The following is a 26,771-nucleotide window of genomic DNA, read 5'->3' on the forward strand; positions in this document are numbered from 1 at the left end:
CAGATATTTTTTGACCTATGTCACTAATGCAGTCATGAATATGAACCAAGTTTTCAGGCTTTTTGAAGTGCAGCTTCTAGTGGACACACCTGTGAACATTCAGGGCACCATGCGTTAAACAATTAAACTAACCCACATACACAAACACACACCCTTATCCATCACACACCGAGGAGCTGATGACGCTAACATACACCAACAGCGGAGAGTAAATGTTTAACCAGCATGGTCTTTATGGAGCGGGCCAAGGTCCAAGGAGTGTGTTTGAGAGGAGAGATCTGAGAGTGTTGCTCCAAACACTGGTGACAAAAACCTACAGCTGAGGGCAGGTGGCGAGGAAGGGGCATGAAAGTCATATAACGTCATGACATGTATGTCTGGGAGAAAGTGAATCTGTAATTGTAGTACTGACTACCTGCAACATGAACAGACACCAAGTCCTTGTTGTTCATATAAATTAAATAGTACTTTCTATAACTACTACACCTATAATGCATTAAGAGCCCTCATGAGCATTTCCACTCAGTCATAATGTATTATTGTGTAGACTTAGAACAACATAAGAAGTACAGTGATGCGTAAGAACTGCACTTCTGAAACCAGCATCCTATCAATGTTTATGAACAGCTTTCCAGCACAGCTGTAAGAAGACAATTTGTGTCATATCGCCTGGTTAAACAAGGTTTGATAAAACTTCAGTAAGTATGCAACAACTGCTGAGCACCTGGTTCAAACTACAACAAGCACCCCTCACTTCTTGTACCTTTGGTTTCTTCCCAAACAGCCACAGCTTGTTCTTGGTTCTGCTCGTGTTGTGTTTAGGGTCGGGCCGTGGTCCCGGCGCCCCGTCTCTCTCTCTGTCTCCTTTAGGCGTGTTGCTGATGGTCCCGTCTGAGCCTGTTCTGCTCAGATTCTGACTGAAGTCCTCGAAGGGGAAGTCGCCCGGAGGTTCAAAGCCGGATTTAAATGACTCGATGACGATGGATGAATCCTGGGAAGAAGGGAGGATAGAAACAGACTGACATCCGGACTTCCTCTCGTTCCTCTGGCATCCCTCCCCTAGGTTAAATAATAGCTTATTTCTTGGGGACAGCTTTCTTACAGTGCGCCTGTCCTCCAGTCTACTACATACCCTTCGCTCGTCGACAGCTTTGGCAGCAGAAACCATTCCTTCTAGACATTTAGAGACGATGGGAATGACTCTCCGCTCTGCCTCAGCGAAGCTCCGGTACGTCTCCCCCAGCTTCACTGTCCGACGCTCGTCCATGTCCTGCAGGTTCTGTGACAGAGGAAATGGACTAAACACTAGGAACCAACCAGACACTGCAGCATTCATACAGACACAGATCTCTGAGCAGTAAACACCCTGTCAGAGTGAGCAGATCCTTTCCCTCGGCTGATACCCACTTAATAAGAAGACAGCAGCTTTAGTGAGGAACAACGCTTGAAACCACCAGTTAGTGGCTGATTGCAAACATTCAAACTTCTCCCCTCCGCTAGGCGCTACACCGCAGCACACACCAACACACCCCGACACAGGAACACTTTCTTTCCACTCCACATCACTCTGAGGAACAGTTTACATCAGTCATATGTGTCAATACAAACAGTTAGAAATGTATAGTTTAGGTACACATTGAGCTCTCAGGTAAATCATCTATGGTGCTGTGTGTACTGTATGTACTGTAGAGTACACTCACAGTATGAACACTATACACAAGTATGCAGACATTATATGTTGTTGGTCATTGTTGCTTTTTATATATTTATATAAACACCTATTTATTCACCTGCTGTACCTACATGTACATACTAGTTCTATGTTTATTTTGTAACTTCATCCTTGTTTTTATCTATTTGTCTTTTTCTATCTGAGAACAGCTTAAAACCACAGTCACATTCATTGTATGTGTACACATACTTGAGTGTGAAAATATTTCAAACTCAAGGTAAAAGGTGTCAGATGGCAGTACAGCTTTAACTGAAATGCCAACGAGTCAAACACGGATGCGACGCTGCAGTCCAACGTGTCTGCGTTACCTTGAAGATGTGTGGGATGGCGTTGTTGTAATGTTTCCACTGCTCTGCGTTGAAGGTCTGTAGCTGAGCAGCATACTCGTTCTTACTCTCGTCAGCCATGTGAGTCCGCAGGTAGAACTGGGCTTTGGCCTGCACCATTCAGGACAAACATTACAATCACATTAGCTCCTGTCTGTCCAACAGGACCACACAAGACAACTGCACGCACAGTGGCACTTAGACTGAGTCTGAAACGAACAAATGAAGTCACGGCTGCACTAAGAAAGAATACAAGATTTTGTATTTTCCCTATAAAGGATGGAAAGTCACACTTTAATAGAAGTAGAAATAGATATAGGTTTGACAGCACAAACCACACATACACATAAACACATACACATCATGTAAAAACAAGGCTTACTGGGCTCTAAACTCTATATGGAAAGGTTTATTTTCCATCAAGCTTTAACTTAATCCACAGCCTAATTATACAGTAAGTGTGGGGGGAAAAAGCAGCTACTGTATAATTTCATAGGCATCAATTACACACTGCTAACTTTAAGCAAAACAAAATACTACGTATGATGAAGTTGGTTATTCTGTTATTGAATTGTGGAACTTTAAAAATGGATTTCAACGGCAAAAGACCAAAGATGTGTGTGTTTATTGTCCGTCTGCCATCCAATAATTTAAAGCCTGGAGTCATCTGACCACCGTAGACTGAAGGTAAACAAGCTGGTGCTCACTGATACTAAAAAGGAGAAGCTGATGAAAGTGTATCCCGCTGGTTTACAGAAGAACAAATGATTGACAGCAGATGTGGTGCAGGTGGAAGTGCCCTACCTTCTCCACCTCCGATTTGGTGGCGTTGATGTCGTTATCTAATCGGTCGTAGCTAATCTGGGACTTCTCTGCTTCTTTACACTCTCTCTCAAATTTCCTTTTACTCTGCAAAAGAAGAAGCAAAGAAAAAAGAAAGACGGCGCAATGTGAAATTCATCAATGAAAACAAAGAACAGAGTGTGTAACCTCTTCATTAAAATGCACTGTCTCTATTTCCTGTCGCGTTCAAAGAGTTCAAAGGGGGAGATGAATCAGACAGACAGATACTTTACTTCCTGCCAGCCCATCTGGGTTACATTAGCAGTGAGGGAAACACAGTGAATAGCTGAGACATTACAGTCCAGTCATTAAGTAGTCACTATTAAAGTTACGCAGACCACACACTGAAACACTGCATCAGATGTGCTGCAGTCGAGCAGCTCCATTAATCGGCCATGGGACAAAAAATGTGACTGGACGTGTATTATTTATACGTTTAACAAGCCGCAATTAGCTTTTCAGCTCTTGTGGAGTTGTGGTGGTTAATTAGAAGTCTTCTAAGGAACAGATTGTTCTAAAATAACTCAGCAAATAAAATGATCTCAGACGTGAACACATGGAATCTCTCTCTGGAGCTTTTAAGGAGCCAAGTGGAAGGGTGTCAAGGGCCAAATGTGGCACATGGGCCTTTGCTTTGGATTGATTTGGGAGGAACTGGTCTGCACTCAGGCCTGTGCATGTGTGTTTCCTGATCCTGGCCCCCATCCATGGTCCCCATGGACTGGGAAGTTTGCCAGGAAGAAGAAGAGGACACTGCTGTATTTTCTCAGTCAGAAACAAATATATTGTACTCTCTATGAATTGTGACAGAACAGCACAGAGGAGCCTGTGACACTAGTTTTGATATAAAACATATACAAGCAGCAGAAATGCCATATTTGTCTCTTAGCTAATCAACAGCATGTGTGGAATTAGAGGAAAACTGGATCCCCATTTGTCCTACAGTTACCTTTGTTAGCATTTCTTGCATTCCTCGTGCAAACACGTATAAGATGAGTACAGCTGGCTGTCCCTAACAGACACTATTTACACTAAACACTCCATTTTCTCCTCTCCATCCCTCCTCCTTCTCCTCTCTCCACACTTACGTTGTCCATCTGTTTCCAGCAATGATCCAAATACTGCTGGGCCTTTCTGCCCTCCTGTAGATGCTGCTCTCACACACACACACAAACATATGCACACACACAAACAGGAGACATTTACACAGGAAGACAGGAAAATACACATAAATACTGTATATAAGGAAACATTCATATGCACATATACAAAACGACTGGACTTCAGGTTTGTGTCACAGTTACAAACACAGCAACAATCCAGCGGAGAGGAAGGTGGTGAGGCTGCACATTAACTACAGTCCTGTGACTAAAGTAGTAAAATATGAAATTGCACTGAAAACTTGTTACTTATTATGAAAGCCAGTGGTTCAGTTTCACATTCCTGGTGAGAATTGCATTCTTGATTTTAAATGCATGTATAATTTGACAAAGCCCCTGCACAAGCTTTATTTATGAGCTTTTTCCCCACAGCTGGCAGCTGTATCAGCACAGTTTGCTCAGTCGTCATAGAGACACGTGCTGATCATGACCACATGATTTGGTCAAAAGTCCAGAAAAAGCCAGTGGTGGACCTTGAGTTGAGACCGTTTGGTCAAACTGCTATTTTGATGCTTAACTTTTAGAAAAACACTGAGGAGACAAGTGCTATGGATAACAGCCGCAGAGCGCGCAGGTCAACACATCTACCTCCTCCATGACAACTGAGCAAACTCTGTCTGCACATGAAGACCATGTGATGTGGTTAAAAGCTGCAGGAAAAGAGAGTAAGTAAAGCTAGAGCTATTAAACGTCAGTGTCTTTATTTTCAGCGTCAGCACGCAGCGTGTTGCCGGTGGACTGATCCTTACGATGAAGAGGGATAGTTCACACTTTACAGCACTACACACAAAGAGGGCGCTGTTCTTCCAAAGCATACACTAGCACCAGCACATGGTGGCAGATGTAGAACATCACATCCAGCATATTTATCCTCTTAAGAAAAGCCAAGCAGAAAACAAATGCGCACGCATCTGTATGAGGCGACACTGAGGATACTGAGGGCAGAGAGCGACATCCGTTTCATGGCCAGTTTTCTGAGAAATGTGCTCTTAATTATCAATAGATGCACTGAAAATAAACCTTGTGTGTCACTTTTGTGCAGTCACACCGTATGCAGAGAGCGGTGAAGCATAAACTTGTTGTGTACTCACGTGCTTCCTCTCAGCTTTGAGGTCCTGGCTGTACCTCATCAGCTCTCCGTACACCTTATGAGCCATCTCCTCCGCCACCACCTCCCTCTGACCAGCATAGTCATTGAGTTCATTCAGTATGGAGTAGAAGGACAGACATGATGTGAACCTGCCCAACAGACAAACATTAAACGTGACTGAGAGTGCACGCAGCACGCTTCCTCCCTGGTCTGATCCCAGGTGTGTCTGTAGTCGTACAAAGTTGATACAGAATTTAAACAGGAGCCTAAATGACAGTCAAACTGTGACATTCCTGGATCAACTGTGTGTTACTCATTTGGATTAAGGTTATGATGAGTTTAGGCTTAGATTGAGGTTTAGGTTAGCCTTAGGGAAGTATGGGTTATGGTTATGGTTAGGGTAAGTCTCTAGAAAATGAATGTAAGTCCATATAATGTCCCCAGAATTGATGAAAACACAACTCTCTGAGTGTGTGCATGCCTGTGCCACATGTATCAATACACTAGTCTGAAAACACAGCGAGACCACTTGAGGTCAAAGTGTGAAAACGTGTGTGTCAACAGATCACCTGTGTCAGTGAAGATAACGGCAGGTGAGAAGATTTACCAAGTTATCCTTGTCTTTGAAGTGTGGTTTATGAATAAAGTGCTCCTTGAGTGGCCTGAAGCACTTTTCTCCGTGCACTGTTCTCATAAGACTAATTAAAGTGTTTTTGCAGACAGGCAGGACCACATCAAAACCAGAGCCTGGATCCTCCAGCCCAAGAGGAAAATATTATGTCCAACACAGGAAGGATGAAAATATATTGTCTAGCAGGCTTTTTACACTCTTACAGCACAGAGAGAGATGACATCAAAGCACAAAGACAAACACACACATCATCACATACTCACCTTGGCTCCTCGTCTTTGGAGCGTTTTGGACAGTATTTCTTCACCAGGTTCCTGATAGGACAGACAGATAGGACACGCAGAGGTTAAAACACTGTCTGATATTTTAGACTGGTGGAGAGACAGGTAGACACAGAGGCAGGCAAGCAGACACACACGCACAGATGCACGCGCACACACACAGAAAGAAAGAGGATTTTAGTATTTTATTAAAGATGAATCAAGATGTAAACATCAAAGTCTCTGCCTGTCTGTTGCTTCAGGCTCTGACCGTACAGACTCCATTAAAGCAGCGAGTTAATGATTTAACTAGAGAGCAGAGGAGTGAGTGTGTGTGTGTGTGTGTGTGTGTGTGTGAGTGAGTGTGTGTGTGTTTGTGTCTGTGTGTGTGTGTTTCTGCCTGCCTTATTGTCTGAACTACATGTAAAAATGTGCACACGTCAACATGCACACAGCTCAATCTTTGATCATTCTTCACACCTACAGCAGTAGTGCGTGCGTGTGTGTGTGTGTGTGTGTGTGTGTGTGTGTGTGTGTGTGTGTGTGTGTGTGTGTGTGTGTGTGTGTGTGTGTGTGTGTGTGTGTGTGTGTGTGTGTGTGTGTGTGTGTGTTAGGTATTCTGAGGGGATTTCCCCTCTTTGAAATCACACACCATCAACCTCTGGGACTGTGCTGCTTTTTAATGAGGATTACTGGGTTTGGGCCTGTGGACTTGTCTCAACAGGCGCTGCAACTCTGGATTAAAAATAAATCAATGAATAAATGCATCACCAGTCACTGTGCCTTTATATAGAACACTTTCATTATTTTGCACTGCTATATTGTTCGATCTGTGTTTGAGCTTCAGTATTATGTGTATGCTAGAGATGAAGACAGGTTGCCCAAATCATGCTGAGATCAGACTACAGGCTATCAGCCTGACATGACAGGTGTGTGGAGACGGTGTCATGGCAAGCAACCGAATCTGGATTTGGGATGCTTCAGGACGTTCTGACACAAAGACTACCTCCATGGCACATTTGTGACATCGGCCAGTTGCCATGTCCAAGACAGCAAGACTGACTCTATAAATGCCTAATCTGACACAGCGAGCAAAAGAAAAAAATAAGCTCTTCAGAAATTGGATTAGTTTTACTACAGTAACTGAAAAGTACTGAATGTCTGTGCAGATGAATTATGTATAAATATGAGATCAGGACTCAGCACTGAGAGAAACTCTGTCTTAAATGACTCAGATAGACAAAAATAAGGGACATTGCATCTCCCATAGCTGTACTGTGAAAGCCTTGGTGTGTATATGAGTGTATCTGCCCAGTGTTTATTTGTTGTTGTGTGTGTGTGTGTGTGTGTGTGTGTGTGTGTGTGTGTGTGTGTGTGTGTGTGTGTGTGTGTGTGTGTGTGTGTGTGTGTGTGTGTATGTGTGTACCGTAGCTGCTTGGCGTAGTTTTGCTCCACGTCCAGCCTCTCCTTGACAAACTTTGCGTAGCGCTCAAGAAAGTCGATCCCCCACTGAGTGTGTTTGTCCAGATTATCAAACTGGTCCTGAAGACGAGAGCGGGGAGGAAAAAACAAGGCGAGCAGGGGAGGGAACCAAGAGAGAAAATGAAGTCAGATTAATGAAAAACACATTTAAATGACATTTTTGCAAATAAAAAAGCCCATTTGAGAGGATTTGAAAATGAATGGGTGCAAAGCAAAATGGAGGTGCGTTGACTGCTGGATGGAAAACTAGCTTTCCAACACGTGGGGTTAAAATTCAGAGTTACATGACTCAGCAGTCTGTCTGCCTGAGTATAAGCCTGTTCTTATTCACACAAATAAAACACACATGTCCTCCTGCCAGTGACTCAGCGCTAAGACTTTCTTTGTGTGTATACAGCACGCACACACACGTCTCAAGCCTCATACCAGAGTTAAACCCACACATGTACTGTAGCAAAGACTGGGATCCAGATCAATTACAATACATGCAGCTGCAGCTTCATTTCATACATAGCAAACATTACAAGGAGCCAAAACGATGATCAATATGTGGATAAGTGTTGCCAAGATGGAAAATTAGCCCCTCCAAAATAAAGTCCATGATCCAAACAGGCAGTACGTGAAGGCCAAAAGATAAAGAGGAGCCCTGGAAAAACTGGAAGTAAAGAGAAGTTCCTCCCTCTGCAGACACTGTTTTCCTCTCGTCCCTCCTTCACTCCACTTCACCATCAGGCTGTTCTTATTTCACCCATCAAAATGATCATTCTCCTCATAACATCAAAACATACGATCCCATCACATCACATCACAGTGAACCAGTCAACACGTCTACCTTGTTTGTGTCAGTGTGTGTGTGTGTGTGTCTTAAGGACAAATAGACTGGCAACAAAGGCTCTCAACTGGAAAAACACAATGATTTACAGCCCCTGAACACACACGCACACACACGCAGACACACAAGCACACACAGGAGTTATAGCAACTGGTCTGTTGTCAGATGTCTATTTGTACTGACAATAAACATCTCCACCCTCTTCCCACCATGCCCTGTGTGTGTGCGTGTGTGTGTGTGTGTGTGTGAGTATTCTGGACAGTTTTAAGTATTAGATTTACAGTTAACAGATCTAGATGTAATTTAGGGTAAAGTGTCAAGTTTTATGTTAAAATGAGTCTTTTTATTTAGTTGCTTGTCATCTTACAGGATATTTACCAAATGACCAAATATTTACAAGTTTTGTTATTGTACAGCGACATGTTTAATGCAAGAAATGACTGATTTGAAATGTATCCTGTATATTTTGTTCGTGTTCTCCTGCAGCATACCTCAGCAGTGCCTTGTCTCATGCAGCCAAGAATCGGTGGTCACATGTTCAAGTATATTTGGACGCAACCATGAAGAGTTATGAAAGTGATACTCACATAAAACAGTGTTAGCACAGGGTGATCATTTAACAACACTTTGCAGCACGCTTCAAGTCTCTGGACAGTGTTCATAGTATCCTGATACTGTGAATGTGGGAAAACTTCAGAGGCTTGATCCCAAAGGCCAGACCGAATGTCACTGCAATGTCCTCACAAGCTTAGAAGTATGAGTTTCATCAGGCCTAAGAATGTTTTTTAAACCTTTATGAATCCACGGTACGTTCACAGCACTGTGCTCCACACTCTGACACACTCACTCCAGGTACAAGATCTGCTTTCCTTCCAGGTACAAGCCCACACACTGATCTTTATGCCACTGCTGCCCACCAACAGACAAAATGTTCAGAAATGAATTAAGATTTGATCTTCTCTGGAGTTTTTCAGCTTGAAGAATCGACACCGTGACAGTTTACAGAAACTTCTCAGGTGACACAGAACAATCTTAAAGTGGAGATAAGTCACTGATGTATTATTTTGATGCTGAAATCGTGATGTCCGTTAACTGTGCTGCTAGTTACCACTCAGTGTGTTACTCTGTGCCTTTCTGTGCATCTGTGTCAGCACAAAACACGACCTGGACTGGAGCAAATAAAGGTCACAAGGAGAAATGTGAGACAGTTGACCTCCTTGTTTGTTCAGTTATCGTTTTCTTCAAATACAAAGACAGCAGAGAGGCTTTCATTGTGTCTGCGTGTAGAGAGTGTGCAGAGAAAAACTGCCTGTGCGTACGGTGACTGGATGATTTTGTCAAAAAAATGTGTTTTATCAGGACCAGATCCTTCATACTTAAGCCAGGGCCAAGTGCTGGGTCTCCATCCCGGCTGATACTGGAACAGAAACAAACTCACAAACAGGCCAAGATGTTGGGCTGAATGAATGAAGTGAAAGTTTGACGACCATGCTAACATTTTCCTGTCTTTGTGCAACCGCTGTACACTGAGGTCCACCATGACTGATTCACTGAAGCCTGGAACTCGGGCTCATATTTCCACTGTGATCTGGAGGAGAAAATTTTATTTGATTCACAAACAGAAAACAGGAGAATGTTGGCGGTCAGAAAGCAGCCATCGGTCGAATAAATGGACCCGCTGAGACAAACAAAAGGACCCAGCATGTTGAATCAAAGCAGTGATGGAGAGAAACATGGACGAGCAGAGCGAGCAGCGTCCACTGGGCTTTCTGAGGCCTAATGCCAGTTTTCATCAGTGGGAAAGAAGCTGAAGAAAAAAAAGTGCCACGTGTCTGGCTGCCTATTTCAAACATATTTTGTCAGTCAAACAAAAACATTGAGCCCAAAAAGATGCAGCCAAGATTTGATAAACAACAGGCAGCAAACAAAAGATAAGCAGCTGCTCTGCAGGATGTCACACAGAAACATATCAGGACGGCTGTTTTTTTTAATTTTCTCATTATCATCTACATCCCGCTGGTCTGATGCCACCGGGTAAACGCCTACCAGCCCATCTGTTACAGACCTGGCCTGCACACACGCCCGTCCGCCTCCTTTCAGCCAGCGTGTCTGTCTGTGGTTGCGTCAGCCTGTGTGACGGTGCCTATGAATAAGTAATAGAGTATGAGCTCATCCTGTAGTTTGTGGCAAGCTGAGCACAGGCTGGCTCGCTGGGGAAATGACAACATCTTTGGGCTCCGGGTCTCTCAGCCCACAGGAAAAGTAGTAGGAGGATGAAAATAACGAGGATGATTTCAGCGTGACTGACTGGAGCTGGTCGCCCGCCCTGCTGCAGCACCTGCACCATAACACATCCAGACAGTCCCCGATCTTACTGTTTCTGGCATTTGGGCTTCCCACTCGGGTATAACACAAACAAAAGCTGTACAAAAATATAAAGGAAACGCCTGCTAATAACAATCTACATGACAATTAAATTGTGAATGGAGTGTATTTATAGAGCTCTTTTGCATTCACACACACTCATACAATTGTAGCTAGACACCTGCTCATCATCAGCTTTAACCATTCACACACTCTGTGAATGACACAGCATCAGAAGCAATTTGGGGTTCAGTATCTTACACAAGGATACACCGACATGTAGACTGCCGAGGCCAGGGATCGAACCACCGACCTTCTGAGAAGTGGACGACCGTGATGTATACCTCGAGAGCCACAGCTACCCTGAAAATGCTGAATATAGCCACATTTCATGTTTGGGTTCACCAGGTGGTCCAGCAGCTTTCCTCACCATTTTCACAATGAGGAATAATAACAGACATGATATCAGCTGATCTCTGACAGCAGCAGAAAGGTGCACAAACAGTCTCGCTATCAGCAGCGGCAGCACAACATCCTGTCACATCATCATCACATAATCACGGGAAGTGATGCTTTCACAAACAAAACAATAACAGCCCACCCTCCTTCACGGCACATTTGGGTTGTTCTACAGTGTGTACAAATTTAGACAAGAAATAAAACAAAATTACCGAAACAAATTTCATAATTGAAATGTTGACATGGCACAGTTCTACAGCATACAGGCCTTACTGGGTCTTCTCATAAAAAATAGACAGCATGCAAATTACTAGCAAACATAAAAATAAAACTGATCCAAGGGCTCCCTATCATAAATGATAAAGATACGCCTGGAATTAAAATGGGATCTGTTCCCCCAATTTCAACACCAGGTGTAAATATGGTCTTAATATTGGCACATGCGCAATAGGACACATGCCACTGTGACCATCAGACAATAATGTTTGTTTGCTTTCCAGATTCAAACCTAAAAATGGGTCACAGGTCTTCTTCTGCTGTGTGTCTCGCTGACAAAGCCGCTGCCCTGCTTTAGTGAGCCTCCATCTCAGGGTGAGAGAATAAATTAGTCATTTAGCTTGCAGACGAGGAGGGCTGAAGACGCCCAGTGGAAATGCTTCTTTACACCCCGATAACCAATCAGACGGCTAAACAGCCCCTTCCCCAGCCAATCAGACAGCCGAGACCAGCCTGTGTGCATTCCATGGGAGAATGGTTTATTAGCATCGAAAATGCTGCTGGGACAAAAGACTAATTACTGAGGCATTCCAGAGCAGAGTGCACGACTCTGCCATACATGGCAGAGACTGGGTGGGAAATGTCAACTTGTCTGAAACACTGGCATCACTCTGAAGACCCCCAGGCTCTGTCTGCACTGTGTGTGTGTGTGTGTCTGTGTGTGTGTGTGTGTGTGTGTGTGTGTGTGTGTGTGTGTGTGTGTGTGTGTGTGTGTGTGTGTGTGTGTGTGTGTGTGTGTGTGTGTGTTGTATCTATTTGTGTTCATTTTCCTCAAAAACAACCAGAAAAAGAAGGTCTCCTCCAAGAATATGATGGGGGAGAGGAGACAGGATTTGTGTGTGTGTGTGTGTGTGTGTGTGTGTGTGTGTGTGTGTGTGTGTTGGAGATTGAAGGGAGAGTGTGAGGGAGGGGAAGAGTGGCATTTGGAGAGGGATTTTGAGAGGGGAGGTAAGAAAAACAAGAGGAAAACAGGAAGACTACTGGACAGGAGAGCAGGCCGGCATCTGTATGTGATAAACATTTGGGTCTCAGTCTGAATATCAGCCCTCTGATTCCGTTATTGAATAACGATCTTAAAGAATTACAATGTTTGAGTAAACTGATTTCAGTAGACCATAAACTATAAATGAACGCTCTTTAGGTAATCTTAGACCTAGATCACGCTAATGGATTATAGTGTATTGGTCTAACATTGTCTTGTTACATCAGTGCAATTACAGGCATTTCTGGAAACTCATTCACCAAATTGTTCATGTGTAATATTTGCTTTTGGCTTGTCCAGCTATATAAATACATGATGAATTAAAGTAGTACTCACTGATTTGCAACATTGCCCACAATGGCCCAACAGATCCAGAGAGGGGTAGAAAGGATAGTTACTACAGCATTAACATGAAGTTAAGTCAAAAATTGCTGTATAACTCTTTTAATCCCAAAACTAGCCATGATGTTTTATTGTTTAATACAGATTATAATGGATTCATACTTCTGTGCAATTCAACATGAGTATTATTGAGGGCTTTTGCACTTTAGGTTGGACAAAAAGCCATTTTATTTCCAGCTGAAAGAGCTGATCTGCAGCTATCTGAACTGTGACCAAAGCACCAGGAAGCAAGCACACATAGTTTAGAAATGCGTATATTACGGACACACATACACACACACTTTGCTTATTCCTTGCAAGAGCATCTGGACGTGAATAGATTTGGATTTGTTGCTAAAAAGTTGCTGTGTTGAAAAATCTCCCATTGCCATCTATGGGCAAAACAGACAGGAGCACTGGCACGCTGTTGACTGGACTGGTCGGCGCTGCCGGCAGGAGGAACAGCCAGCAGCTTCTTGAAGCGGTTTACACACACTCTGCTGAAGGTTTCAGCATGAACATTATCGTACTAAAGAGATTTCAATAGGGAGCCCTCCTATCCCATCAACCTCCTCCTGTGTGTTGGAGGTTTGATAAATGCTCAAACTGTAGAAAAAGCACTGACATTGAAGCGTACAAATCTAACTTTAGACATACTTCTGCCTGAACTGAAACCTCGGATCGTGGGCTCAGCTCCTATTGGAAACTATCTCTCTAGATGTCATGTGACTGCTTTGGAGTAACACTCATTAACAGTTCTATTTGCTATCCACCTATAAAGCCACAAGTACACCACAATTTCACAAAACTGACACCACTGTCCCTGGTTTTCTGTGTTCGGCCTAATTCTCAGAACAGCTTCCTTTAACATTTTCGATCGTTTCGCTTTTCTTTTGCTGTGTTGTACCTGCAGCCTCGACACAGATCATTTCACCTCTCTGTGGCTCTGTTAAATGTTGCCTTGAAAAGACTCGTAAGTGCTGATAGCCTATTTTACAGCTGCTAAATGATGCTAATTGGCACTCAATTTAACACAAGCCACTTTTGTAGCACTGCTGGTAATTGAATTACTTCAGTGTTAAGATCAGTTTTAAACAAGCTGTTTACACGGTTTAATCTAAGGCATGTAAACACACACACACACACACACACACACACACACACACACACACACACACACACACACACACACACACACACACACACACACACACACACACACACACACACACACACACACATCACTATCGCAAAATCAGCTGTCATGACTTTTCTCTCCCCTGTGGAAACAGAAACTACTGCATGTCTGCAGCACTGCACGGGCACAGACCACGGTGGCTATACACACAAGCCTGAGAGGAAATACGTGATTCATAGCTGTTCAAATTATAGATAATTCTGGTGGATTAAAATGAATCAGAGAGGGCTCACAGTTAGCTCTGAGTCAGTGCGCTGCTTCACTCCTGCAGTCACTCTATGACTGAATGTTTGGCTGCTCTCACATTGGTCATTAAAACTTCATCATGCTTCCATTGGTTGTGTGTGTATCCCGGAGTACACCGATGCAGTCAAATGGGTTCCTGTGGGGTGTTTCAGCGATTGTCAAATCAGGCAATATGTTCATTACATCAGTTCAGACGGTTCAGTTGAGAAGAATAAATGGGTGTTTCTTCCCCTTATGTAATAACTGGAGCTTTTGTTTCCCCGTCTGTGCATTGTTTACTGTTGAGTTGCATGATTACCTCAAATAGAGAGTTCTGACTTGCACCTCGCTGACAGCTGTGCAAATGTTACAGACCATCCATCTGCTTCAGATCACAGTCACAGAAACTTTGTATCGGCACAAGCTCAGAGCCAAGACACGGCTTCAGAACTCAGAGTCTTGTACGATGATAACGTCTCCTGACAGACTCTCTGCTGGAATGTGAGCTTTCAGTTTCTTGAAGAGGCAGATCCATCGAGCTGTTTGCCCGTTCGTCCAGGAGGTGATTCAACAGGAACCTGCGTCTGATGTGAGCCAACAAACAGCTCAGGGGAAAACATCAAGACAGACCAACTCTTTCCTAAAACCCCAAAGGAGCACGGAAGGAAAAACACTGTAACTGCTCCAAAATACTTTAAAGGCAGACGTTTCAACGCTGAGGGTGACTGACAGCTGGAAAGTTGGAACAGATGTTTGGTTGAAAATGTCAACTATGGTCAACTCCGTGATTTCTCTTTTGTAACAAGAGTGGAACAGAGACAGCAATGTGCTGGTATCACAACACATCTAACTTCAGTTTCTTAGTTTTCTGACTTGCACATCGAGAATATCGTTGGGTTTTTAGTCTGCTGGTCAAACAGAGGACGCAATGTGAAGACAATAACTTGAGTTCAAGGAAACCGTGCATTTTCATTGCAATGGCGTCATTTCCACGATATATGTTTTAGCATACTAAAAATAGCATGCTTTACTGTGGCTGCGATAACATGCAGGTAGAGAGCTACACACATACTCATAGAACTGGAGTTACATCCATGAGCTTTTGATGGAAGTTTTGTAAGTATAGTGTAAGTTTTGGCATTGTTTTGTTGCTTTCCTGTTTATTTTGCTGGTTAGCCTGTTGAATTTGGTGTTGCATGGCTAATGTACTGTAGCTAGTAGCATCTGTTGCAGACCCACATGCTAGAGAAATGTTGGAGTACTCAATATTGAGAGACAGTCATGAGGAAAAGTGTGAACGTTAAGCCTCACTTGAAGCCAATTAAAAAACCAGAGTAGCAGGTTGGATGTGGGAAACTGTTCTTTCACAGAGCTTTTTGTGTTGTTTCACGTAACCAGAGCTAATGTTATCGCCACACTTGATGCTGAACACAGAATCAGCCGGGTTTGTTGTTACAGGAAAGCCACCTCTACTGCGCGGAAAATATATGTAAATGCACTTGATAGACATGCCCTGTGGCGCGCTGTGTGTTGTACTTATATAATATACTGTGTGTTGTCTGCCAAATAAATGGTGTTGCCCTTTGTGTAAATGAATCACATTACACCTAATAATGAACCTACATTATGGAGCCGGTTATTCCTTCCACAGCACATGTAGGCCTTTACCTCATTTTCATTCCAATTTGGTGCCAATGAACACATCCATTTTTTTTCTTTCCTCAGATGTGTTGCCTTAAACTGTTATATAATAGAGTGAAATGAGGTAGAAACATGTAAGATAAGAAGTAAGAACAAGTAAGATTCGTACAAAGGAACCCTAAAAGACATTCCCTACAATCCTGGGCCACATCACCGTTTTGTCTGTCATACATATATCTGTTTTAGGTATATTTCTGGCTGTGGGACAGTTTTCCCAAGATAATGGGCCTCTTTGAATGAACACAGACAATCATCAGGAGGTGCCCGAGTCAGAGATGGGTCAGTCAAAGATTAACCCAACCGTTGCACTAAATAACCACAACAGTGAACCTATTATCCTATTATCTCTGTACTCACATGGTGATATTCAGCAAATACAAGCAAACTTATAATGCTGTGGTGTCGGTTCACAGTTCAAGTGATGCATACAGGTGTAGGAGGAGAACCAAAAAATAACAAAAACAAAAACACTAAAATACATTGCTCCCCTCAGTGAGGCCATATACTGTATCTGTGACAGTCACACTTTAACCCAGTGTTTCTCAATTCCGGTCCTCGGCCCCCCTGCCCTGCATGTTTTAGATGTTTCCTGCTCTAACACACCTGATTCAAATGAGTGGCTCGTTATCGGGCCACTGCAGAGCTTGATGACGAGCTGATCATTTGAATCAGGTGTGGTGGAGGACAGGAACATCTAAAACATGCAGGGCAGGGGGGCCCGAGGACCGCAATTGAGAAACACTGCTTTAACCAGTCGGAAGTCAGTCGATGCGTAACAAGGTCTTTGCTGACTGACTGGAAAGAATGACACATGTTTAGCGAGAGGGGAAGAGAAGAGGGGCAGCGAGTGAGACACGTTGCACATGTGTCCATAATAAACATGGATGACACGGACTCCATCATCTGACCTCCTTCACCACAATAAACTCACTGTTGCTGTAGCGATCCATGCACACTGTCTCTGTCTTTCTTTCATACAAACAGAAAAAGGAGCAATGCTGGATATGTAGGCCAATAAGCTTCATAATGCTGAAAGACAACAACTCCTGCTAATGACCATTATTTTGCATCAACTACGACCCACCTGTTCTTTGCCCTCAGCCTTCACCATAGTTCTACGCTATCCCCTCTCTCTCCCCTCTGCCTTTCCTGACTTTCTCCAGCTGTTGCTATCATAATAAAGCAAAACTGCCCAAAAAAAAAAATCAAAAAAGGAAAAAACCAAGGAAGATTGCCCACTGCTAAATTAGAGCATTGCGAAGACAATATCTGAATTCTCTAAATGACAGGGACACAGCAGACCACAGGCACAAGACTTGACAAATCACAGTGTCCCCTGTGCCAAGGACAACACCATGCAGGCAAATGAGAAAGCTCTGAAGTAGACTGTGTGTGTCTTGTAGCAGCTGGAGGACAACTGTTGCCCTGGAAACATGAAATTCTTGGCTTGGAGGGAAGAAACATGAAGAAGATTTTACTCATAAAACTCCTTGGTTAGAATTTGTAAATACAGCCAAAAAAAAGTTTCAGACAAATCGTCATTGCTGTAATACGAACAACATGTTTGTTGACATGTAAACATTGTTTTTCTATAGAAAAAGCAGATGAATATTCTGAAAGTTGCCTGTAAATTTGCATTTTATACCGACAGTTGCTCAGCAGTGACCAGCCTCCTCATTGGTCCACCAAGGTAAACCCCATCTATCGATCTATTCTCTTATTTTTGCATCATAAGCCAAGAAATCCAGTAAACGTGCACCAGCGTGACATTTCACAAGATCAAGCATCACGTGTAGCTTTGCATGGATGGACTCATAAGAATTGTCTCCTCACATTTCATCCAGTGAGGATTAATTGAGAAGAGCAGCCATCGCCTGCAGAGCGTCAGGCCCACACTTTACCACACTAAAGACATTATGGCCTTTAGTCGCGGTAATTATGCATTAAAATCATGTTAAGTCTTTCAAGGATTGGCAGACAGCATGAATAACTGATGAGGCAATGCTATTCCACTGGCATGCATCCCCAACACCTCACATGCACGCACACGTACGCACACCTGGCCACTCGTGTTCTAAGCTCGTCAGGTTTCATTGCAACCTGATCCCTTCCATTGTCTTGCTTTCCCACTGCTTCCCACACACACACACACACACACACACACACACACACACACACACACACACACACACACACACACACACACACACACACACACACACACACACACACACACACACACACACACACACACACACACACACACACACACACACACACACACACCCTGACAGACTGGTTAGACGAGAGTGAGACAGATAGAGGGAAGGAGAGACAGCTGATTGGATATCTGTTCAGATGCAGATATGAATCATGCCACAGAAAGCACAGGATACAACCCATTTTCAGCACTTAACCAAGTCACCAACACGTGCTCGCTCCATGAGTGTGTGAAGACAACACGTCTTCTCATGTCAGCTGAGGGGACAAGAAGTGACATCAATGTCTCTACTGAGCAAGTCCCAGTCAGACGCAAATGTCAGTCTCTGTCTAAGGAGAGTCAAAGGCGAATAAAATGACCCAGACAGTCAACCTTGTCCTTCAACCTCAATTTGCAAGGAAATCTGAGAGCTGTAAGGCCTCTCAGGTTTTATTCAGTTTTTAGCTGCAACATATCTTCGTACTGTGTGAGCCAAAGCTTTGAGTGCACAGGGCAAACAGGAGATACACAGTGCCAAGGCTGAGCCAGCGAAGATGTATTACTGACAACTAACTGGAACATAAACCAAATACAAAGCAGATTATCAAAGATGATGACATGAGTTAGCTGTGTTTATGTAGCAGCTTCAGTTTAGACAGTGTTAAATGTCTCAAATCTCATGACTGTGGTCTTAAATAACAACCCACACACTTTTCTCTGCTTCATTTCTAAAGGTCAGACAGAGACTTTGATCAGGATCCATTAGCTTGTCTCAGTCTGACCCTCCTCGTCTCAAACCTGATCTTGACCAGGATAGTCTGGTGGGGTCAACCCTCTGACACTGAAGGTCGACGAGCGGATTTCCTGAGTCGCTATCTGATCTGAAAGGGTGAAACAGAGGAAGAGCTGTTCTTTTCAACAGAGGAGTGAGAGCTTGTTTTGTAAAATAACCTTTAATCAAAAAAATGGGTTCCAGGATGACATCAGTTCACGAAATCGTCGGGTTTGAAAGGCTACGTACACACAGGGAGCACTTTAAGCACAGACGAAACCTGCTGTTTTGCATGTGCTGGCCTGGCTTTAGTGTGTCCAGCTGCCATTTTGCAAAACTGATCCCACTGTGTTACATACACATATACAGGATAAACGGTGTATACCAACTCTGTCACAATAACACAGTTCTTAACTGAGGTACCAATATTCCACAGTATTTTCTCTTATGTTGTATCATGGGGGTCTAGTGTGTGCTGTAAAAGCCATTCTGAGACAGCCTGAAAACATTATCTGTCAGACAGAGAGGGTCTGGGGGAGGACTGCACTGGACTGCATCTCCCAGTCAGCTTGATGGAGCTTTCATTTGTGAGTGCTGCGCAGAGCTCTTCTGCTCTGGCTTGCTTTACTTTGAGCTCATCCTTCTCTGCAAAGCGCGTTTAGGGATCGACCGATAATTGGCCGGGCAGATTATCTATCAGATACCACAATCTGGTGCTGCTCAATTGGGACTACTAATTGATTTGAGACTCACATTTCTGCACAAATTTTATTTAACTTTGTTTTATTTACTTTATAAAACTTCAAGAAACTATTCATTTATTTATGTATTTATTTATTTAAATTTTCAGTTAACTTTATAAGAGATGCTGCTGAACCTGGGAACTCCCTGCACTTTTTGTTAAAATTTTGAAACAAAGATGTCTATTGTCTAAGATTAAAAAAAACCTTTAATATGTTGCAAATCTGAAAAGCTGTAAACATTTGCTTAGAGGCATTTACATGAAGATAAGTGTTGGAGTTAATATTACTCAAAATTTTTACGCGAATATTTCCACTTTTACTGCAAATGAATATCGGCTCCAAATATCGGTTATCGGCCTCCTTGACTACTAACAATCTGTATTGGTATCGGCCCTGAAAAAACCTTATCGGTCGATCTCTAGTTTAGTTACAGTAACATTCGCTGTTGATGGCATTACATACAAAGCTCAAGGTACCGAACTAGATCTCTGAATCAGCAGACCTAATACATTGATAAATGTGAGACATAGATGTGATTTAAGTGGAATGTTGTCCTGAAATCGATGTAACAAAAAGCAGAAGTCTTGCTTTGTATTCTCTCTTTTAACTACAGAATTACAGTCTGCTCTCATTTGTGCTCTCACAAACAACCTCAGGCCAAGTATGGACACTGCATATCAACCAGACAACATCTCAAAGTTTCATCTCAAACTTTATGGAATTAATGTTCAATTAGTGACAGAACATATAATCTTATGTCAGTAATTTTTACCAACAAAATGACTGACATCTTAGCAAATCCACATATTTTGGAACTGGCCATCAGAATCCATCCCTGCTTACATGTGTGTCTGGAATGGAGCAGCGAGCGGCTGCACAAAGACACACACACACACACACACACACACACACACACACACACACACACACACACACACACACACACACACACACACACACACACACACACACACACACACACACACACACACACACACAGTTGGCTAATTTGAGTACAATCTGTTTCAGTGGTTGTCCACACTATTAACCACAGAACTTCCTGTGTGTGTGTCCAATATGAAAAAACAGGATGTGATGATTACAGTATCTGCTGAACAATCCATTCAACTGTGTCATCTGACCATATGTGCATGCCTGTGTACACACACACACACACACACACACACACACACACACACACACACACACACACACACACACACACACACACACACACACACACACACACACACACACACACACAAACAGCTCATTCATCTCAGAAAAAAGCCACAGGATCCTTGATTTATCTTACCGCTGACTCAAGTGGCCTAATCACAGTCGGGGTTTGGCATAAGGCTCCCAGCTGTGTGAGTATGAGTGTGGCAGTGTGAGTGTGTGTGTGTGAGGACCCTGACACCTTCTCCTCACAGTGCTCATGCTGGTTAGTGTGGCTGACTGCAGGCCATGACACTTCTGGTTTGGGTGCTGACAGCTGACATTATTTTTAGGCACATCACATCAGCTTTAGTGTGTTCAGTGCTGACAATCAAAACGTAGAAAAATCTATTTACTTGCCTTTATTCTGACAGTTTAACCATAACCTGCACAGCAACAGCGAGAGTTAAGTAAAGATCATGTGTGAATGAGCACATTTTCATTTCCATATGGAAAGTGACTCGGTACACTCCAGACAAATCATCTGGGAGGAACTATTCCTTTAACAGACTGTTAGATCCAGTAACCTTTCAACACACGGCAGTTTACAAATGACTACGTGCTCTATAGATTTGGTGTTAAATCTTTGTGTTGACTGAGAGAATAGCTCGAGTGTCCCTTTATCCCCATGAAAAGTGGCTCAGTCGGCTTTAGGGTTACTGGAATATTTCCTACAATGTTCCCTTATATCCAGTAAAAATTCCCTTTACATAGCTTGCATTAACTCAGAAACTGCCTGCATTCCGTGGAAACATCTCCTCAGATGTCTTTACCATGGTATAAATAAGCATGTCCATTCAGAGAAATGCCCTTTTCCTTCCTGCAGGCACTGAGCGTGACTGCCTCCTCATGTGACGTGCTGACAGGAAGTCTGCACAGTCTATAAGCGTGTTTTCTTAGTTTGCTGTCATCTGCATGTTTAAATGCAAACACATATGGATTAACCAACAACTGCACATCATAGGACAAATACATGATAGGAGGGCAGAATGTGGGTGCAGTACAGCTACTGCTGCTGCCGCCATCAGCTCAAATACTGTATTTTTTACAGTGCTTGAGCCAGAGCTGTCAGGGACTGGCTTAAATGGGTCATTTTTAGTACAGTTATAGTGGGCTACAGCTGATGGTTTATGGGAATGCCATTAGTTTTGCAAGTGTTTGGTCGTAATCCAAGGTATTTTCTTTAATACTGACCTTTGGCAGAGGAAAGGGCTGCCAATCATCAAAGTCATTAAGATTCATCTTCTGGGGACCATGAATATATTCAAGAAAGTTTATGGAAATTCACTCAAGTAAACAACAATGGCACAGACCCTGTTTACATCAACTACCTGCCTGTAATGCCAGCATGGCTGCTAGTATTACATCTGACTAGTGCTACTGCTTTGACGAGCATAAATATCAGTTACTCCTGCTTCAACATCTTGGCAGGACGTTGTCAGACACGAGCACGGACCCATAATGTGTTTGAGGTTCTGTTACATACTCGTGAGTAACGACTTGTAAACATTAAGAGGGTTTAAATGAACAATGGAAGTCTAGACTAGAAAAACACAAAGTAGTGTTTGTTAAAGGCTGCTGTGGGAGACAATAGTGGGTCACAAAGTGGGTTTAAATGAGTTCACAAACAACTGTAGAAATGTGAATCCTGTTTGAGGCCATTGTTGTAATTTCACTGTGAAAGATTTCCCCCTCAAGCCTCTGAAATTTATACATGGCTGATTCAAGCACTGGAGGCAAAACAAGTCTCAGGCTGTCAGGGAAAAAAAGGGACTCAGAAAAAGTGTTTTCACCTTTGCAAAGAAAAGGACAACAAATCATTGATGCTTCTATCCCTTCTATTTGTTATTCACAAAAAAGACACGGCTCTTTGCTCATTAAAGATAAACATGAGCAACAATAAAGCAGCTCAAACTCGGCCTGCTGCTCCGTGTGCTATAGCCCTTTATCCTGCACTGACTACCTGACATATTACAGTCTGAGGTACCCGTGGCAACCAGGGGGTACACTGTGTACTTCATGGACAGGTTACCTAGGTAACCAGAAACCCTCCATGCTGAGTAGCTACCGTGTGTGTGTGTGTGTGTGTGTGTGTGTGTGTGTGTGTGTGTGTGTGTGTGTGTGTGTGTGCATGTGCAAATGAGCAGCACACAGAGCTGAAGGCAACACAGAGCAGTTTTATTGGGTTTTGAAAGTCCACTGGCCAAATAAACAGCCTGGGAAAACTCCTCTGTTGCTAGAATTAACATTGTTTCCTCGTATGCAAACAGGCTCCGTGTCGGACGGGGGGGAGACAGAGAAAGGAGAGGTGGGAGGCGGGGGAGAGGAGAGGGGGGTGGGGCTGTCCTAGTTCCGCTTATCCCATTTCTATACACACTTTTGCACCTGATGTCTGTGTTTATGGGACGTGCATTGTGGCACATTCCTGCCAGAGCGCCGTGTTTCCCATACACGCTCTGATCCACAGCTGAAAAACGCACCACAAATAGATTCCACTGGCTGATAAGGCAGCATCGTAAAACTGCTTTTGTATTGGTTGTACACAATGTCAACTGCTACATCAGCACAAGGAGGGCCTCCAAAAACCCTCGAGATGGTTCCTGGCAGTCAAAAGACGAAAACCGGCAGTAAGGTCACAACCTTAGCTTGATGTGCAGCTGGAGCCACGGGAAACCTCGCACAACTCTAGTTTTCAGTTAGATTTTTTGGACGAACAAGTGAGTGAAGGGTCAAACTGTCTTGGTGCAAAAAAAAAAATAAAAAAATCAAGGTGTCATTTAGGACTCTGGGAAATCATGCTAAGCATTTTTCATTTATTGTAATAAATGCAAAAATAATTAACAAGCAATTTAATTAGTAAAACAACTGCAAGATCTAAACTGCTGGTGAAGACTTGAAGCTCTAGAAAAAGCCAGTAAGTGGACCTTGAATTAGGATTATTTCGTAAAAGCTACTACTTACAAGGTCAGTAATTTAGTTTCACCCTCAGCTGAATTACCGAGGTTCATTTGGAGCACACTCCATGCTTTTGAAAATAATAACCAGAAGTTTCCCTTACTCAAATACACAACAGCTTCACCACTTTCTGAAGTGCAGAGATAAGAAATCAAGAAGCAACATTGGTCTAAATTAGCCATTTGGCCAAATAGTTAATTACAAAAAAATTCAAATAAAGGAATGGATGTGAAGGGTGAATTTAACCACGAGGGTTCACTAACATTCTTCAGTTTTCCTCGTTATAAGGTTTCACTCTCACCACTATGACATCTAGACATCAAAACATTAAGGGTTTGTGACATTAAACTATTCTAAAATACTGCACATTTTATCTTGGCCTGTGGGAAAGCCTTATATAAAAATGTCTGCGCTGGAGAATTCTGCCGGGTCCCGAGGGAAGAGAGGCAGTGTTTGCTGCGGGGATGAGGAGGAGGAGGAGAGGAACAGTGTAGGCGTAAGGATGGAGAGGAAGGAAGAGGTGCAATTATCAACTCCACTATGGGATAAGAGGAGCTAATGCTCTATTGTCACCTGGCAAACACACACCCGCTGGCTGCTGTTCACATGAACACACACATACAGAGAACAAAAAGGAGCTTGATTCATTCATGCTTGATTTATCCTGCATGCTCTCACATTAGTATTTAAGGGAAGTGATGCTACAGAGGAGAGAGAACCAGATCACTGAACAGGGAACTGAACCAACAATCAGGGGACACTGTGCTGCACAATGAACGCTTCATCTTTAGCATTATGTTGTCCCTGTGCCGGTCTTTGAGCCTGTGTGTCGCTAAGTACTTTGACATTGTGTCCGTCCACAGAGCAGATAGCATCAGTGCAGCAGAGGCGAGCAGGTTTAGCAGGCGGCTTATGTGTTTGGTACACAGCGGCCAAAGAACAGATCAGCTGGAGGACGACTCACTTCTACGTCATCAACAGGAAAATTTGCTGCAACAGGTTTACAACAGGGTTTAGAGCCATGACAAGAACATAACAGAAATTAGCGCAGTGAGCAAAATGATTATTAAAGGGCATGTTACAGGAGGGAGAGACTGTAGAGCTATTCTGTGCAAAGCCACAAGGCATATAAAGAAACAATGGCTGGATTCATTTTTATTTAATTCAAACTAAGAGCGTAGTAAGTAGAGATGGGCTATATGCATAAACTCCTCAATTACAGAATCTATACTTTTATATTGTGATATTGATATACTATACACCATGATGTAGTGCATTGTTTGGGAAAAAACACCCAATATTTCCAAAAGGAGCTCTGCTCTTTGACTTGCAACATTACCGACAATAGCCTGTTATGAGCAGAGACATTAAAGGGTGCACATCGTAATACTGCCCAACCCTATTCCTGAGTGTTGCAGTAATAAACAGGGCTATGAAAAGGGAATGCCATCAGTATAAAGTCCACATTACCGCCTGTGAGCGTGTTACACAAGCAGGCCTTAGACTGACAGCAAGCATCCATCCAGCAGAGGCTTAGTGTAATGACTGGGTTGGAGATCTGGGGAAAATTCACCAGAAAAATTCCCGACATCTTCCAATTTTCCACGTGTCCTAAAGCCTGCATTTTCATCTCCTCTGGCTAATAAAGTAAGTGACTAATAAACAGCTGACAGACAGACTGACTCCTGGAAGACAGAGCAACAGTGAATGCAGCTGCAGCTTTGACCAAAGCCCTGCATGTAAGCAAGTCATGACTCTGACACGTCTGGAACAGTTTCTGTCTCTGGTGATTCAGTTTTCGCTTCCTGGAAAGAAAGTATGATACATACTCATGTTGCAAAATTTGGATAAAATTATAAATAATGAGAATAATTTATTTTGATGACTGGTATGAGGAGAGACAATACACTAAAAGCAGATATCTGCCACAGGTCAAATATTTCGGAACAGATTTTATTCACTCTCTTCTCCAGAAGAGGGAAAAATAACGCTGCATCCATGAGGTGCTTTGTGAAGTTTCATCACATGCATTGACAAGAAACCCTGCTGGTACAAAACTGAGGCCATAACCTAACCCTGGATTTCTAGATACCTCTGCTCACCCCTTTCTACCAAGAAAAAGCAGTATTGGAAGGAGGGGACAAAGTCTGGTCATGTGACACGTGCTGACTGACGGAAAATGGGTTTATCCGGGGTCACTGCATCGGTAAGGCGTGCAGGTGTGATGCTGTCTGAATCCAAGAGGAGCTGGACCGCCAAACAGCTGGCTGGGTGGATACAGCTGTGACTGCATCCTGAGGGAGGACGAGGAGTGAGGCAAAAGGGAGGATAAGAGGAAGGAAGAAAGGGAGGGAGAGGAGCTACAGGGACAGAGGAAGGAACCAGCAGCTCTGGCTTTGTGTATATCATTACTCGTCCCCCGTGATGAAATTAACTTCACAAAAGTATGGATCAGTAAGTCCATAATTCATTTCTTCCTTTTGGCCATGAAGCGTCTCATTTGTCACTGCTTATTTTGGTCATCCATGTGTCATCTGTGACATAACGCCCTTCATCAGATTCTGATTCAATCCTTCATGAGAACTGATGCATCTCACTATTACGTAGAAACATTTCAAACATTACACCTCGGCTGCTGCGTGCTACAAAATTGTCAAAACAAAATAGTATATTGATCACTTCTTGAGTAAAGATTGATTTCTCAGCTCTGCTACAGCTCTATTACCACATTTCAGTTATTCTGATAGACCTGTTTGAGAGTGAGGGAGATCAACCGAGCACAGTCTGTGCATGCCCATATTGTCCCGAAAAGCAAACATTTAATCTCTGAAAGGTAGCTGAAATACAAAGGTCACTTCCATCTGTGTGCCACACCAGCACTGAGGTCAGATGACATCATGTTGCAGTCCAGGCCGAACTGAGCCAGGTTCAACTTTTCTGG

At 43.1% G+C, this 26,771-nt stretch overlaps 1 protein-coding gene across 5 annotated transcripts in view; it reads right to left on the minus strand.

Annotated features, from left to right (window-relative positions):
* Positions 1-26,771, minus strand: part of fnbp1l (formin binding protein 1-like) — a 43,593-nt gene that overhangs the window by 12,305 nt on the left and 4,517 nt on the right. For all 5 annotated transcript variants that reach the window (XM_070961662.1, XM_070961659.1, XM_070961661.1 and 2 more), the window contains exons 2-9: positions 7,469-7,584; positions 6,046-6,096; positions 5,153-5,300; positions 3,990-4,052; positions 2,863-2,967; positions 2,041-2,169; positions 1,133-1,279; positions 764-991 (exon numbers count right to left, since the gene is read on the minus strand). In XM_070961662.1, the coding sequence (XP_070817763.1) occupies positions 764-991; positions 1,133-1,279; positions 2,041-2,169; positions 2,863-2,967; positions 3,990-4,052; positions 5,153-5,300; positions 6,046-6,096; positions 7,469-7,584 (987 nt within the window). The remainder of the gene's footprint in view (positions 1-763; positions 992-1,132; positions 1,280-2,040; positions 2,170-2,862; positions 2,968-3,989; positions 4,053-5,152; positions 5,301-6,045; positions 6,097-7,468; positions 7,585-26,771) is intronic.

Source organism: Chaetodon trifascialis, chromosome 4 (genome assembly GCF_039877785.1).
Source record: "Chaetodon trifascialis isolate fChaTrf1 chromosome 4, fChaTrf1.hap1, whole genome shotgun sequence".
Classification (NCBI taxonomy): Eukaryota; Metazoa; Chordata; class Actinopteri; order Chaetodontiformes; family Chaetodontidae; genus Chaetodon; species Chaetodon trifascialis.